This window comes from Trifolium pratense, linkage group LG3 (assembly GCF_020283565.1).
Source record: "Trifolium pratense cultivar HEN17-A07 linkage group LG3, ARS_RC_1.1, whole genome shotgun sequence".
Classification (NCBI taxonomy): domain Eukaryota; kingdom Viridiplantae; phylum Streptophyta; class Magnoliopsida; order Fabales; family Fabaceae; genus Trifolium; species Trifolium pratense.
In genome coordinates, this window is record NC_060061.1 from 32,792,442 (window position 1) to 32,807,936 (window position 15,495).

The following is a 15,495-nucleotide window of genomic DNA, read 5'->3' on the forward strand; positions in this document are numbered from 1 at the left end:
CTGTTTTATGTTAAATTAATTTTTAAAGTTGATTTTAGCTTCCGTAATTGTCCTATAACCATAATATAGCTACATGTATATGTGATATGTTTTTAATGTAAAATTGTTTTCTGGTCTATGGTATATATATATATATATATAGCTGTCATACGTTCAAGTTGAATTTAGAGATATCTAAAGTCAAATTTGTGTATGGTTTTGTTTGAATTTAGTGTTAATAAAGTTTGAATTTATTATCTATTTGTTGCATTTGAATAGTGTAAGAAAAGAAAGATCAAAAGAAAGCATGAAAGCAAAACAACTTAAAAGAATAATGTTTGCCACGGTTATAGGGGTGACAATGTTTAATGCGTTATTTAGCCACAGTTACAACCGTGGCCAAATCAACTTTTTTTTGAAATTTTCCTAGCTATTGTTTTGTCACAGTTGGACCATGGCTAATTGATACATAACCATGGTTGTAAAATTGTTACCACACTAATAGTGGCAAATTTATTAACCATGCTCTATGACACTTTTAACTACGGGTTTAACCGTGGCTAAAGAGCGTATGTTTTGTAGTGACATATGGTTCAATATAACCATGCCACGTGATCCAATGAGGTAATTTATGAGTTAAAACTACTATAATTGTAGGGATTAAAATCATATTTAAACTCTATTTCCTCCATTCAAAATTATAAGTTGATTTGATAAAAAAATTGTTGTACCACATTATAAGTCACTTTCAATACCAATAAAAAATTTAATACTTTTTTTTATCATACCCTTAGCTATTTACTATTCTATCTTATTTCAATTCTTCAATTTATCTTTCTTATACTTAAATATAAGACACTTTTGTAAACCAACTTATAATTTATCAATATCTTACGACATTAATTATATTTCTTAACTGATTATAAAAAAAAAAATTATATTTCTTAACTTACATAATATATTATATATATTAAGATCTTTTATAATTTGGATAATAATATTTGTATCACTTTAGAATTGATTATATTTATACCCATTTTTTCTTAGAAATATATCCTCTCCCATAAAAAAGTAATATACTTACTTGCCAACAAGAAAACATAGAAGTTTCTTGCATGCTTGACTTAGACGCAATTTTATGATTTATGTGGGCAACATTCGGTCACAAGGCAAAACCGCGTTGAGACTTACCAGTATAATTTTTTTTCTTAAATATCACATTCGTCTCTATATGTACATGCTTTTTTGGTTTTAGTCCCTGTATCATATTCTTTTTGGTTTTAGTCCCTATATGTGCAAATTTTGTTAATTTTCGTCCTTCCCGTTTGCGTTTCTAGCTAATTGGTAGCTAATTAGCTACCAGTTAGCTACAAATGCAGTAATTTTTTAATAGGAGGGGCGAAAATCAACAAAATTTACAAATACAGGGACTAAAACCAAAAAATATATAATACAGGGACTAAAACCAAAAAAGCGCGTACATACGGGGACCAATGTGATAGTTAAGCCATTTTTTTTTACACAAGACTTACCAGTATCATAGATGATGAATAGATTGAAATTGTGGAAAAAATTTATTGTAAACAAAGGTATTTGTGTATTTTTCTTTTGTACACAGACGAAATGACAAAGTCTTTATAAACTCATACACAAGTAAGAGAGTTAGAGTTTAAAATCTAATAAATGTGTCAGACCTAACAATTTCGACATTTTTTGACGTCGATTGAATTAGAGCTTATAGAGAGATATGTATTGTCAATTGAATTAGCACAGATATGTATATATGTTACTCTAGAGATGAATTAGTTAAGGACTCAAGTATCTACAAATATTTTTTTATATGCATCGGTAATCAAACCTTGAATCAAATAGTTAAGAATTCAAGTATTTATTACTTATGTTACATGTTAGTCGTTGCAAAAATTATTTTTACTATGATTATTTTAATTTTGTTAACTTGCCAAAACAAATTAACTATCTAACCAATCAAATATTCAAATCGACCAACTCCTATATTATTCTGTTAAACTGAAGTCAATTACGCATGATTAAGTATGATGATGCTTGCAATTTTCTAAAAAAAGTAAGATTATGCTTTTTCTATTGGTACTTGGAACTTTGATCTATGTAGTATGTAGTCAAATTTTGCTTCTTTAATTTATTTATTTTCCTTCTCTTATGTCGTTTTGTAACATGTATAGAAAATCGAATGAAAAATATGACCCATTAAAGTGTGTTATTTAATGGGACCCTCTTGGAGGAATATCGTTTACCAAAACAATTGCAAACACTTTGACAAAGAAGAGGAAACAGAGTAGTTAGGCTCGTAGAAAATACTATTATGCTGCTTTAATTTGTACTTTTAACTTTACGACTATTTTTGAGTTGATGGAATCAAATCATACACACCTAGAGACCCCATTTTTCTAATCAATCATAGTCATAATTAATTACTATTTTTAATTTTTCCTAACACTTTTGTTGAAAGATCACATAATATATGGCCAAATTAATAATTTTCCCATGCATAGTAATATGGCTTGTCTATATTATACGTGTTATACATTTGACATAAACAACTTTGGACATTGCAAATAATCATTATAAATACGGAACTAGTTTTGTAAATTGATAAACCACACCTCTCTTCTATAAACTCTAGAGCTAGCTAAGTAAAACTTCTTAGTTAGAGAATTTAATCAATGGCTCCTTCCATGATTAGTTTAGCTTTATTTGTCCTCCTCGTAGTGGGGAGTGCCAATGCACAACTTTCTACAAACTTTTACTCAAAATCTTGTCCCAAACTCTCTTCCACGGTGAAATCCACAGTACAATCCGCTATATCCAAGGAAACTCGGATGGGTGCTTCCATCCTCCGTTTGTTCTTTCACGATTGCTTTGTTAATGTAAGCCTTCTCACATATTTACCACTCTTAAGCTCAATATTGTTTTTGAGGTTATAAAGTAAAATATTTACATAGTATATAATAAACATATTGCTATTGCAGGGATGTGATGGGTCAATTCTACTCGATGACACGTCAAGCTTTACTGGAGAGAAGAATGCAAACCCAAATAGAAACTCCGCTCGGGGATTCGAAGTAATTGACAACATAAAGACAGCCGTAGAGAATGCATGTCCCGGAGTTGTATCTTGTGCTGACATCCTTGCCATTGCTGCAGCCGACTCTGTTGCGATTGTAAGTGCAGTCATATATCAATGAATTAATTAGCCAATCAAAATCTAAGCAAGCTCACTAACCATGCAATGGTAAATTTAGTGAAAATTAATTAATAGTTCAAATGTTGTATTGTTTTTATTTTTCATGATAGCTTGGAGGCCCAACTTGGAATGTAAAACTTGGAAGAAGAGATGCTAAGACAGCTAGTCAATCTGCTGCTAACACCAATATTCCGGCACCAACTTCCAACCTCAATACACTTACCTCAATGTTTAGTGCCGTTGGTCTTTCTACCAAGGACTTAGTTGCATTGTCAGGTATAATCCAAATTTGTATGTCATATATAATTTCTCAATTAAGGACCAACACATAATTTTCAATTAATTAATTTAATAGGAGCTCACACAATTGGACAAGCAAGGTGCACAAATTTTAGGGCACGAATCTATAACGAGACCAACATAGATACTTCATTTGCTACCACAAGAAAATCAAAATGTCCAAAGGCATCAGGGTCAGGGGATAACAATTTGGCACCCCTAGATCTTCAGACTCCAACTTCCTTCGACAATAACTACTTCAAGAACCTTGTTAATAAAAAGGGTCTTCTTCATTCTGACCAACAACTTTTTAATGGTGGCTCCACCAACTCCATAGTGAGTGGCTACGGTACTAATCCAAAATCTTTTTCTTCTGATTTTGCCGCTGCTATGATCAAGATGGGAGACATTAAACCTCTCACTGGATCCAATGGAGAGATCAGGAAGAATTGTAGAAAAACCAACTAATATTTAAGATCCTAGGTGTTTACACATGCCAAATTGTGCTTTAGATATATGTGCGCACAATAATTAGTTGTTAAACATTATCTGTTTTTATTCCGTGTAAGTTTATCATTTTTTAACAAGTGATGAATTAAATATGAATATTTAACTTCTTGACGTTTAAGAATTCATGTTTTCTTAAAAAATTATAAATTTTTATTGGAGAAATTTTTATAATATTATCAAGAATGTGAAGACTATACATGAGTTGATTTAAAAAAAGAAATTAAAAATCACGACAGAAAATATTTATGGGACCAAAACTGTTGAATTTTTTATAAGGATTAAAATTAAAATTTGAAATATTATAGGAATAAAAAGCTTATCTTATCCTAAAACAATTGGCAATAAATGCCAAGACAAGTTTCAAATTAGTATTACATATGCTTTTTGCTTAAAATTTCTTTTTTAATTTTGGCTTAATACAAATTTGGTCTCTTACGTTTAAAAAGTACTAATTTGGTCCATTACGTTTCCATTAGATTTTAATTTAGTCATTTCTATTAATTTTGTTACTAACACCATTTGAACTATACACGTGTCAGTGTGTCCAAATGTCCATGTCACTGTAACACCATTTGAACTATAACTAAAAATCAAAATCAAAATATTTATAGAGAGCAAAAGTTTATTTAACCCAAAATTAATGTTGTAGGGAAAAAAATTACTTAGGTCGGGTTTGTAGCATTTAATTTGGAATCTTCATACTTTTGAAGGTTAAATATTTTCTATGACGTGTCTAGAGCTGTCAAATGAGTTGATCCGGCCCAGTGAGTCATAGTCAAAATAAATGGTCTGGACTGACCCGGTCTGATTATTAGTGGGCTAGAAATTATCACGTCTGGCCCGGCCCTTGTGGGCTAATGCGCCAGCCCGACCCATTTCATTAACTTTTTTTTTTTCCTTTTTATTCAATCTTTTTTTATATCATTTTGATGTATTAGTTCTTCATAATTATCAATTTCATTGAGATATTATTTGATGCAAGTGTAAATAATTTTTACATCAACACTAAATATAAATTAAACTCTAATTTTAGGTAAATATACTTTTTATTAAACTTACGCATTTCAATAGATTTTTTTATAATAATTTATCAATTAAATGATATTTTTTCATTGATATTATTTTTAGAAAAATCACATAAATGTGTTTTTATGAATTAAATGATGAGCTAATAGGTCAGCCCAAATTCCGGTGGGCTAGCCCAGCCCAACCCGATGTCCATATGGGCTTGGCCCAAAAAAGCTCGATTGCATTTTGGCCTATATTTTTAGGCCCACTCCACCCAGGACCGTGAATTTTTGACAGATCTAGGCATGTCTGTCGAAATTGTCTCCCTACTTGTATTAAATTGCAGACCAGAGGTGTAAATTATCTAGATAGTTGTGTTTTTTGTGATGTAGGGAGTGAAGACCGCATCCACCTATGTTTTTATGTGGAGGAACATCAGAGTATATGGCGACATAGCAGTTTTTTTATGAGGTTTTTGTTGGGAAAAATAGGCATAGAGAAAATAAAAGATCACAATTAACAACACAAGAATATAACGTGAAAACTCCAAAACCGGATAAAAAACCATGATTGTTGTCTAAATCGATAACCAGAGAATAAACACTGCGAAAATTGTTACAACACATAGACAACTCTCAACCTCCCACGACCCCAGTACACCCACACTCTCCAAAGCAAATAACAAACTACATCTCACAACACTCTAACAAAAGAGTAGAAGAGAAAAACAAAATCAGATATAAGCTTAAAGTGCTACTGACTGTTGCATCTAAAAACAAAAAACTTAGGTCCAATATATAGCTTTGGTCTCCCCCTTGCTTCACCAAATTAAGCGATGTGAGACTTCTCCAATAGATAATTTTTAACCTCCTTCTTTATTTTAAAATCGGACGATGTGAGACTTGACAATCAACCCCAACAGTTTTTGCAACTGCCGGCACTGATACTGATGTTGTCAATGTGATCTTTATTATGCTTTAGCGGTTAAACAATGCAGATTCGGCTAAAATGGTCGCAATTCTTTGGAGTATTTGGAAGCAACATAGTAATAAGGTGTGGAATAACACTCTTGATGGCCAGAATTTTGACATTGTTCGGGCGAAGGAGATGGTTAAAGATTGGACTGTTGTACGTCGTGTTTAACCCACGTTATAGCTATAAATGGCATGCTACTGTTATAAATAGATGGAAGAAACCTCAACCCGGTCGAATGAAATGTAGCATTGATGCCTCTTTTTCGGAAAATAAAGTTGTAATTGACATGTGTATTCAAGATGATTTTGGGGCATTTATCCTTGCTAAAACGGAATGATTTTCGCCTAAATGTACGGTTCGTGTCGATGAAGCTCTAAACTTCCTTTCCGCTCTTTTGTGGGTGCATGACCTTCACTTTGTGCCAATTGATTTCGAATTGGATTCTAAAATAGTAGTTGACAACTTCTTCTCATCAAAATCAGATGCTACAAAGTTTGAAGATATTATAAAAATTTGTACATTTCTGTTTACCGATTTGTACACCAACTCTAGTGTTGAGCTTATTCGAAGACAAGCAAATGAGGTTGCTCATATTCTTGCTTAGACGGCGACATCTCTACCTAGCTTCCATATTTTTTTTTTTTTTGAAGCAAACACAATCAACTCATTTCATTAATAATAAAAGGTTCAATACAACGAGGAACATAGTGAAAGAACATGCGACTAGACCATGAAATGGCCGCCCTAGCTAAAGTGTGAGCCGCCATGTTCGCTTGTCGCTTTGTGAACTTGATCTCAAAGTTCGAATTACATTGTAACAATAGCTTAATAGATAAAATAATAGAACTCAACTCTGCAATACCATGATGATTGGCTTGTATTGCATCAACCACAACTTTGGAGTCGCTTTCGAACACAATGTTGGACCAACCTCTTGAAGTGGCCTGACGCATAGCCTCCAAGATAGCCATGGCTTCACCTTCAACTATAGCAAGTTTATGCATACTCATATTTGTACCTGCTGCAACAAACACACCTTGTGAATTGCGGATACACCAACCCCATCCCGTTTGACCAGAGGCTTGTGAAAAACTTGCATCGACATTACACTTCCACCACCCATCACGAGGACGCTGCCAACGCAAAGGATCTGCAGCAATGATAGGAGGAGAGCTTGCTGCACCTGTGTCAGATATGCGGGACTGTGTTAAAACAGCGGCAGTCGCGCTATGTTGCTGCTGTATCACATGAACAGCACACCATTCTCCAATTAAATGAGCAGCAGTTGTCGCAACACCCTTCGCCGTGTCTTTGACGCCGTTCCACACCCAATTGTTTCGGTTATGCCATATGCTCCAAGCAATTGTAGCAACAATGCCTGCAATATCATCTGTCTCGTTTCTGCAAATATCAAAAAAGACAGCTTTCACATTATCATATTGACGTATTCTAGGATCGATAACCCCACCCAATCCAGCTTCATTCCACACTTGTCTACTCTCACTACATCCAAAAAACACGTGCCAATCATCCTCCGTATTATTTACGCACAATGCACATTCACTTGGACATGGCACATACCTTTCCCGTAACCGGAGTCGAGTTGGCAGACAATCACGACACACTCTCCAAAGTAAGTGTTTTGTCTTTGGGGGTGCCCTGCTTCGCCAAAGAGCTCCCCAATCACCTTCCAAAGTGTAATTATTATTCACCGCCTTATTCTTGATGTAGTGTCTGTATCCGGATTTTACTGTGTAGACTCCATGGTTCTCATATTGCCACACTACCTGATCCTCTTTCACTTCCTCAAATAAAGGTGTTTTAATTATATTTTCTGCCACCGCTTCTGAAAAAAGAGAGCGAATTTTATGAATATCCCACCTTTTCACATTCGGTAATAATAAGTTATTAACATATAATTCGTACATACTCTGAGTTTGAGGAGATTGCATCCATAAAGTGTCCTCCCCACGTAACCACGGTTCAGACATAATTTTAATCTTACTCCCATCTCCTATCTTCCACCTACATCCATTCACAAGAACATCACGAGACTTCCAAATACTTCTCCAAACAAAGCTAGGATTATCACCAATTTTTGCATCAAATAAAGAGGAGCGAGGAAAGTACCTAGCTTTGTAAATTCTAGCCACCAATGTATGCGGCTTCGCCACAAAGTTCCAAGCCTGTTTTGCAACCATTGACATATTGAAAGCTTGAAAATTACGGAAACCCAAACCTCCTTCAGATTTTGGCCTAGCCAATCTATCCCAGGCGAGCCATCGGATCCCTTTATTATTAGTACCACCACCCCACCAAAAGGAGTTAAGCATTCTCTCAATATCAGTAATAATAGAATCCGGAAGTAAGTACACACTCATGATATAAGATGGGATAGACTGTAAAACTGATTTTATCATAACATCCTTACCCGCTTTTGATAGTGCTCTCCCCCGCCATGAGTTGATTTTCTTCCAAATTCTATCTTTAATATAACCAAATGTAGCTTTTTTACTCCTCCCCACCATCGATGGTAGCCCAAGGTATGTGCCCGTGCCCATAACATGCTTCACTCCCATAATACCGGAAAGGTCCTCCTGTGCCGCTTTACTCAAATTTTTGCTAAAGAACACCTCTGACTTGGACAAGTTAATTTCTTGCCCACTGGCTGCACTGTAAGTATCAAGTAACGACATTAAATGGGTGGCCTCCATAATATTAGCCCTGCAAAACAAGAAGCAGTCATCAGCAAATAAAAGATGGGACACCAACGGTGCCCCTCTACAAATTTTTACACCATGAATATCTCCTCTCGCTATAGATTGTTTTATAAGAGCTGTTAAGCCTTCAGTTGCCAAAATGAAAAGATATGGAGACAACGGATCGCCTTGTCTAAGACCTCTTCCAGGATAGATAGGTCCAACCTTGTCAAAATTCATTAACACCGAGTAATTAACAGAGCTAACACACATCATCATCCAATGAACCCACTTGTCCGAAAAGCCCAACCGGACTAACATCCCTTTCAAGAAGCTCCAATCAACTTTATCATATGCCTTACTAATATCTATCTTCAGTGCCAACTCCGCCTTCAAACCTCTAGTTCTTCTCTTCAAAGCATGAATCACCTCTATAGCAATCAAGGCGTTATCTAAAATTGAGCGGCCTTCAACAAATGCTGATTGTTCCTCCGATATACACTTATCAAGACACACTTTAAGGCGGTTAGCAAGTAGTTTTGATACCATTTTGTAGAGCACATTACACAAGGCTATAGGACGCAAATCTTTCATGGAGTTGGGACTTTCACACTTCGGGATAAGACAAATATTAGTCTCATTAAGGGATGTAGGAAAGAAACCTCTGTCCAGCCAAGTCTTCACAGCATCGAAAATATCATCACCACATAGATGCCAAAAATGTTGATAAAAGGCCGGGTTGAAGCCATCAGGTCCTGGGGATTTATCTGGGTGCATTTGCATGAGAGCGGTGTGAATTTCTTCTTTCGAGATGGGAGATGTAAGATACTCATTATCAAATTCTGTTACTTTCGGTTGGATAAGGGAGAGAATCGGATCTTGATTCGCTTCAGTAGCTTTGAAAAGTGAATCAAAATATCTTTTCGCAACCTCACATAAGCCTTCTTGATTAGTAACAACAACATCATCTTCATTCACTAACTTCACTACCTTCTTCCCCTTACTTCTTGCGTTGGCTGACATATGAAAGAATTTGGTGTTAAGGTCCCCCTCCTTTAGCCAATGCATCTTAGCTCGTTGTCTCCAATAAGCCTCCTCTTGAACAAGTAGTCTGGCGTGATTATTTTGCACCTCTTGATAACGTATAACACTACTTTGGTCCGTTCTACTTCTCAAATTCTCCATTTGCTCACAACAAGCCTCCACCTCTTCTTTAAATCGCATTCTTTTCCTTCTTCCCCAACGTTGTAGGTCATCGGCACAAGCTTCCACTCTCTCAATCACTTCAACATCCGATTCTCTACATATTTTATATACCATATTATATTGAAAACATTTTAATTAATTAAATGTTATAAGTTTGTTTTTGTAAAACAATAATTATTTAACCAATAAATACTCATGTTTAAACGAACAAACATTGACAAGGCACGTCTTCTCGAGTCAACGTAAGGCTTCTAGTTTCACCTAAAGAGATCAATGCGACAACGACTTCATGTATGGGAAAAGTCCACAATTTCCAATCATGAACAAGAAGACATCAAGTCTAAAGAGATCAATGTTTGGATCAAAAGTATAAATAAATGTAGATTTAAAGTATAAAAAAAAATTATAAGATAAAAAAATTATTGGTTTAAATATATAAATATGTTTACTGTGAAGTGAATAATTATAAGAAGACATAATATATTAATTAGTTAGTCTACTTAATGATTCACATTTTTTAAGAGGATATATTTGTATTTTGACAAAACATTAGGAAAGTTAACACAATAGTAAGTATTATCCTGTCCCATGAGTTTAACACAGTTGGTTGGGACATTGCACTATATGTGCAGGAGTCCGGGTTTGAATCCGGGACACTCTACTTATTTATTTTTAAGGTGAATTTTCTAACCACTAGTCAATTTGACAAAAAAAAATAGTAAGTACTATATTTTTTTTTCTTCTTTTGAACTTTATCAATGGATCATTTTAATTTAAAAAAAAAAAAGACCTTGCTTGCTCCAGTTGAGGTTGAAATTGAATACTTAAAATGATGGTACACGGAGGAAGCAAATATGAACCTAATTTGCTTACCGTAAAAAAAAAAAAAAAAACCTAAATCTGTTTTGCTCAAAAAGCAAGATGAATATGTACCAAAAAAAAAGAAGCAAGATGAACCTTGGAAAATAAGCAAAAGTAGACTCATCTAATTCAATAGTTTTAGTACAATAAAATAAAATAAAATAGTCAACACTATTTAATTAAGAAGGTCTACAATTGTGAACAAAATAAAAAATTCTACGAAAAGCATCAAAAGAATCTTAAAATAAATAGAGTTTAAAAACTACACCGTCGGTGTAAATTAATTTTGCACTGATAACCAATAAGAATGATGCATGCTTCCACATCATATTAAGAAAGTGAGGTTTAGTAGATGATGTGACGGAAAACATAATTGGTATTAATTGACAGTATAAAATTATTTTACACTGTCGGTGCATTTTTTTTTTTCTTAAATAAATATTAGTAACGTAATATTATTAACACAATTGCTTGTGTAAAATGAGACACAAGCATAGAAAAACATAGAAGTTTCTTGCTTTTGCTTGTCATAAACGCAATTTTATCATATGATTGCTTTGGGCAACATTCGGCCGGCCTTGTGACATTCACAAATCACACCGCAATGTAAAACCGCGTTCTTTTTTATTTTTATTTTTTTAAAAAAAAAGTGTTAAATATACTTTTGGTCTTGTTTTATAAAATGAGGATATTTTAAGTTTAGTTTTTATTAATTTTTTTTTAATATTTTTAGTTCTTATAGAAAATTTCTTGTACATTATTTTAGTTCTTATTAAAAATAAATTTGTTTAATCATTATTAAACTCAACATTTTTTTAATGATTTTTTATAGGCACGTTTAAAGTATTATATAAAGTTTATGTACTAAAATTTAAAAATTTTATATAAGCTCATTTTTTCTGAAAGAACTTGTTACAATGTTCTAAACATTATACATGCAAAAAAAATCATAAATATACATAAAAAAAACTCAACGATAGGATACTAAAACTAAGTGCATGATAATTTTTTAAGAAATAAAAATTTAATAAAAAACACAACCACTGCAGGTACTCCTTCCTACATATCCATACTAAGTATGAAGTAATTTAAAAGGTTACCATTTTATGGAACAAAAACAAATTTAATCCTTATTTTAATTTAGTAAACTTGCCAAAACAATTAAACTTAAGTATACTTAAAAAGTTTTACATTGTCTAAAAATTGAGGCCACAAATAATTTATATACAACCTTGATACTTTTTAATCTAACAAAATGCCTTTTATAAATGATAAAATTATGAGCACTTACACAATGTCAGGCAAATAATACTTCAGAAACTCAATTTTGACTATATAAGGTTGGAACACTAATCAACTAGTCAAATATTCTCAATGATCTGCACTTATATTAGTGTTCGGTAAAACTGAAGCCAATCAATTACACATGATTAAGTAAGATTAAGCTTGCAATATTCTAAAATAAGTAAGATTATGCATTTTTTATTGGTTCTTGGAAACTTTGATCTATGAAGTCAAATTTTTCTTATTTTATTTATATATTTCCTTCTGTTATGTCGTTTTGCAAGTTGTATGGAATCGCATGAAAAATATGACCCATTAAAGTGTTATCTAATGGGACCCTCTTGGAGGAATATGGTTTACCAAACAATTGTAAACACTTTGACAAAGCAGAGGAAACAGAGTAGTTAGGCTCGTAGAAAAAATGATGCTGCTTTATTTTGCACTTTGTTACTATTATTTTTTAGTTGATGGAATCAAATCATACACACCTAGAAACCCCATTTTTCTAATCAATCATAGTCATAAATTAATTACTATTTTGAATTTTTCGTAACACTTTTGTTGATAGATCACATATTATATGGCCAAATTAATTTTCCCATGCATAGATAGATGACTTGTCTATATTCTACGTGTTATATACATTTGACATAGACAACTTTGGACATTGCAAAGAATCATTATAAATACAGAACTAGTTTTGTGAATTTATAAACCACACCTCTTCTCAAGAACAAACATAAGCACTAGAGCTAGCTAAGTGAAACTTCTTAGTTAGAGAGTTTAATCAATGGCTCCTTCCATGATTAGTTTGGCTTTCTTTGTCCTCCTCATAGTGGGGAGTGCTAATGCACAACTTTCTACAAATTTCTACTCGAGCTCTTGTCCCAAACTCTCTTCCACAGTGAAATCCACACTGCAATCCGCCATATCAAAGGAGGCACGCATGGGTGCTTCCATCCTCCGTTTGTTCTTTCACGATTGTTTTGTCAATGTAAGTCTTCTCACAAATATTTACAACCGTCAATTTGAATATTATATGTTGAGGTTATAAAGTCAAATTATTACTAGTTGAGCTACATCTCAGGAGTAAATTATATAATATACATATTGCAATTGTAGGGATGTGACGGGTCAATTTTACTTGATGACACGTCAAGCTTTACTGGAGAGAAGAATGCAAACCCGAATAGAAACTCTGCTCGTGGATTCGATGTCATTGACAACATAAAGACAGCCGTAGAGAGTGCATGTCCCGGAGTTGTATCTTGTGCTGACATCCTTGCCATTGCTGCCGCCGACTCTGTTGCCATTGTAAGTGTAGTCATATATCAAAGAATTAATTAACCAATCAAAATCAATTAATTTTTCATTAATTAATTAATAGTTCAAATATTGTATTGTTTTAATTTTTCATGATAGCTTGGAGGCCCAACATGGAATGTAAAACTTGGAAGAAGAGACGCTAAGACGGCTAGTCAATCTGCTGCTAACACTGCCATCCCAGCACCCAGTTCCAGCCTTAGTACACTTACCTCAATGTTTAGTGCAGTTGGCCTTTCTACCAAGGACTTAGTCGCATTGTCAGGTATAATTATAATTCCTCCAACCTTCATATATATACTTCCTCCGACCTTATTTATAAATCAATTAGTAACCGACACATAACTTTCAATTAATTAATCGAACAGGAGGTCACACAATTGGACAAGCAAGGTGCACAAATTTTAGAGCACGAATCTATAACGAGACCAACATCGATACTTCATTTGCTACGACGAGGAAATCAAGCTGCCCAAGCACATCAGGGTCAGGGGACAACAATTTGGCACCTCTTGATCTTCAGACTCCAACTTCCTTCGACAATAACTACTTCAAAAACCTTGTTAATAAAAAGGGTCTTCTTCATTCTGACCAACAACTTTTCAATGGTGGCTCCACCAACTCCATTGTTAGTGGCTACAGTACTAATCCAAGCTCTTTTTCTTCTGATTTTGCTGCTGCTATGATCAAGATGGGAGACATTAAACCTCTTACCGGATCCAATGGAGAGATCAGGAAGAATTGCAGAAAAACCAACTAATATTTAAGTCTAAATTACTATTAAAGATCCTATGTATACACATACAAAATTGTGCTTTAATTAGATATATGTGGATGCAATAAGTTGTTAAACATTGTGTTTTGTATTCTGTGTGCTTTCGAGGGTTGTATACCTCTTATCTGGTTTTTGTTTCTAACTTTACAAAATTGTAGGAAAAAGCCTTTATGATTAGTCTAAAGAAAAGATATATATTAGCTTGAAGTTCTACAAGTTTGCTTGGGATTTTCATTTATAAAAAGGTTTCCGTATTCAGTTTGCCAATTTTTTCCTCAATCAAAATCTATTAGTGTATGTTTTCGCTTATCCACACGCATGGTCATTTCGGACTATTTAGAAGCTCTGCTTGAATATTAAAAATAATTCCTAATAAAAAATATTTAAAAAAATTATTTTCTATTTAAATTATAAATATCATAGTAATCGGTGCTTTTGTGATAGGCCCATGTTCCATGTAAAATGAGATGTATAAATAGCCAGGAGAAATGTGAATAAACAAGTTGGTGTGAATACGTCACAATTCAAAACATAGTTTTCTATTGATTCTATTAAACATCTCTCCAACAATAAGATGAAAATTCAACTTGTGATTTAAAAGTTACAATGAATGCATTGGGGGTAAATCTTTAAATATATTTAAACTAACACTGAATGGATTTTTTTAAAATTCGGTATTTGATGTCTAAAGTCTGACTAATCCGAGAGAACTAATTGACATTTTTAATGTTGATCCATCTAGATATTCTATGGATATTCACTTGAGATTACCCAACATCTTCGAGTGAGAAGTAGGAGTTTTTAAAAAGGTGGCATTAAGGTCAATTCTGTCTTTTTAGAGGTCTTGCTCGAATATTATAAATGGACATATAATGAAAAAACACAAAAAAGTTAAGAAAGTATCGCCCTTCATTTAAATTGTAAATAAACTTAAAAAATACAAAAAAAGAATTATCATTGTAAATAACATCAAAAAGAAATATATCCTAATCAATGATTAAATAACACTAATTTTCTCTAGCCGACCCTGATTTTTTTGGTTTTTTATTTAATCTCGAATCACCTCTCTTCATCATTTTTTTCTCGTCCTCTATATCTAAATAAGAGTTATTCACATATATTAGAGTTATTATTTTTCTGTTTTAGTCGCCTAGGTGCAGTGTTGTTGGTTTGTTTGTATGTCGTCTTGTGGGACGTTTTTTGGTTGTTATAGTGTGGTGTTTTGTTTGTTCAGAGTATCAGATCAACTTTGACTTATTATAAGTTCAAACAATGATATACAAGTTCAGAGGCATAAATACTATATATAGTTCGAGTAATATTTCCTCCGAACACAATTATAAGCAAAAAATACTTTTTAGATTCATTGAACA

The 15,495-nt window shown here is 33.4% G+C and overlaps 2 protein-coding genes across 2 annotated transcripts; both read left to right on the plus strand.

Annotated features, from left to right (window-relative positions):
* Positions 1-2,607: 2,607 nt before the first annotated feature.
* On the plus strand, positions 2,608-4,102 carry LOC123913441 (peroxidase P7-like). The gene is made up of 4 exons (XM_045964188.1): positions 2,608-2,885; positions 2,988-3,179; positions 3,313-3,478; positions 3,558-4,102. The coding sequence occupies exons 1-4, from the start codon at positions 2,682-2,684 to the stop codon at positions 3,947-3,949; spliced, it is 954 nt and encodes a 317-aa protein (XP_045820144.1). The 5' UTR covers positions 2,608-2,681; the 3' UTR covers positions 3,950-4,102.
* Positions 4,103-12,695: 8,593 nt separating this feature from the next.
* Positions 12,696-14,335, plus strand: LOC123918059 (peroxidase P7-like). Its single transcript, XM_045969996.1, has 4 exons — positions 12,696-13,018; positions 13,147-13,338; positions 13,447-13,612; positions 13,716-14,335. Exons 1-4 carry the CDS (start codon positions 12,815-12,817, stop codon positions 14,105-14,107), a joined length of 954 nt encoding a protein of 317 aa, XP_045825952.1. The 5' UTR covers positions 12,696-12,814; the 3' UTR covers positions 14,108-14,335.
* Positions 14,336-15,495: the final 1,160 nt, after the last annotated feature.

What these genes read in the sequence shown, in the direction of transcription:
- LOC123913441 (XM_045964188.1), top strand. Translation starts at nt 2,682, where the DNA reads ATGGCTCCTTCCATGATTAGTTTAGCTTTATTTGTCCTCCTCGTAGTG. An exon ending in TTCACGATTGCTTTGTTAAT is followed by an intron (nt 2,886 to 2,987) that starts GTAAGCCTTCTC and finishes TTGCTATTGCAG; the next exon opens with GGATGTGATGGGTCAATTCT. An exon ending in CAGCCGACTCTGTTGCGATT is followed by an intron (nt 3,180 to 3,312) that starts GTAAGTGCAGTC and finishes TTTTCATGATAG; the next exon opens with CTTGGAGGCCCAACTTGGAA.
- LOC123918059 (XM_045969996.1), top strand. Translation starts at nt 12,815, where the DNA reads ATGGCTCCTTCCATGATTAGTTTGGCTTTCTTTGTCCTCCTCATAGTG. An exon ending in TTCACGATTGTTTTGTCAAT is followed by an intron (nt 13,019 to 13,146) that starts GTAAGTCTTCTC and finishes TTGCAATTGTAG; the next exon opens with GGATGTGACGGGTCAATTTT. An exon ending in GGACTTAGTCGCATTGTCAG is followed by an intron (nt 13,613 to 13,715) that starts GTATAATTATAA and finishes TTAATCGAACAG; the next exon opens with GAGGTCACACAATTGGACAA.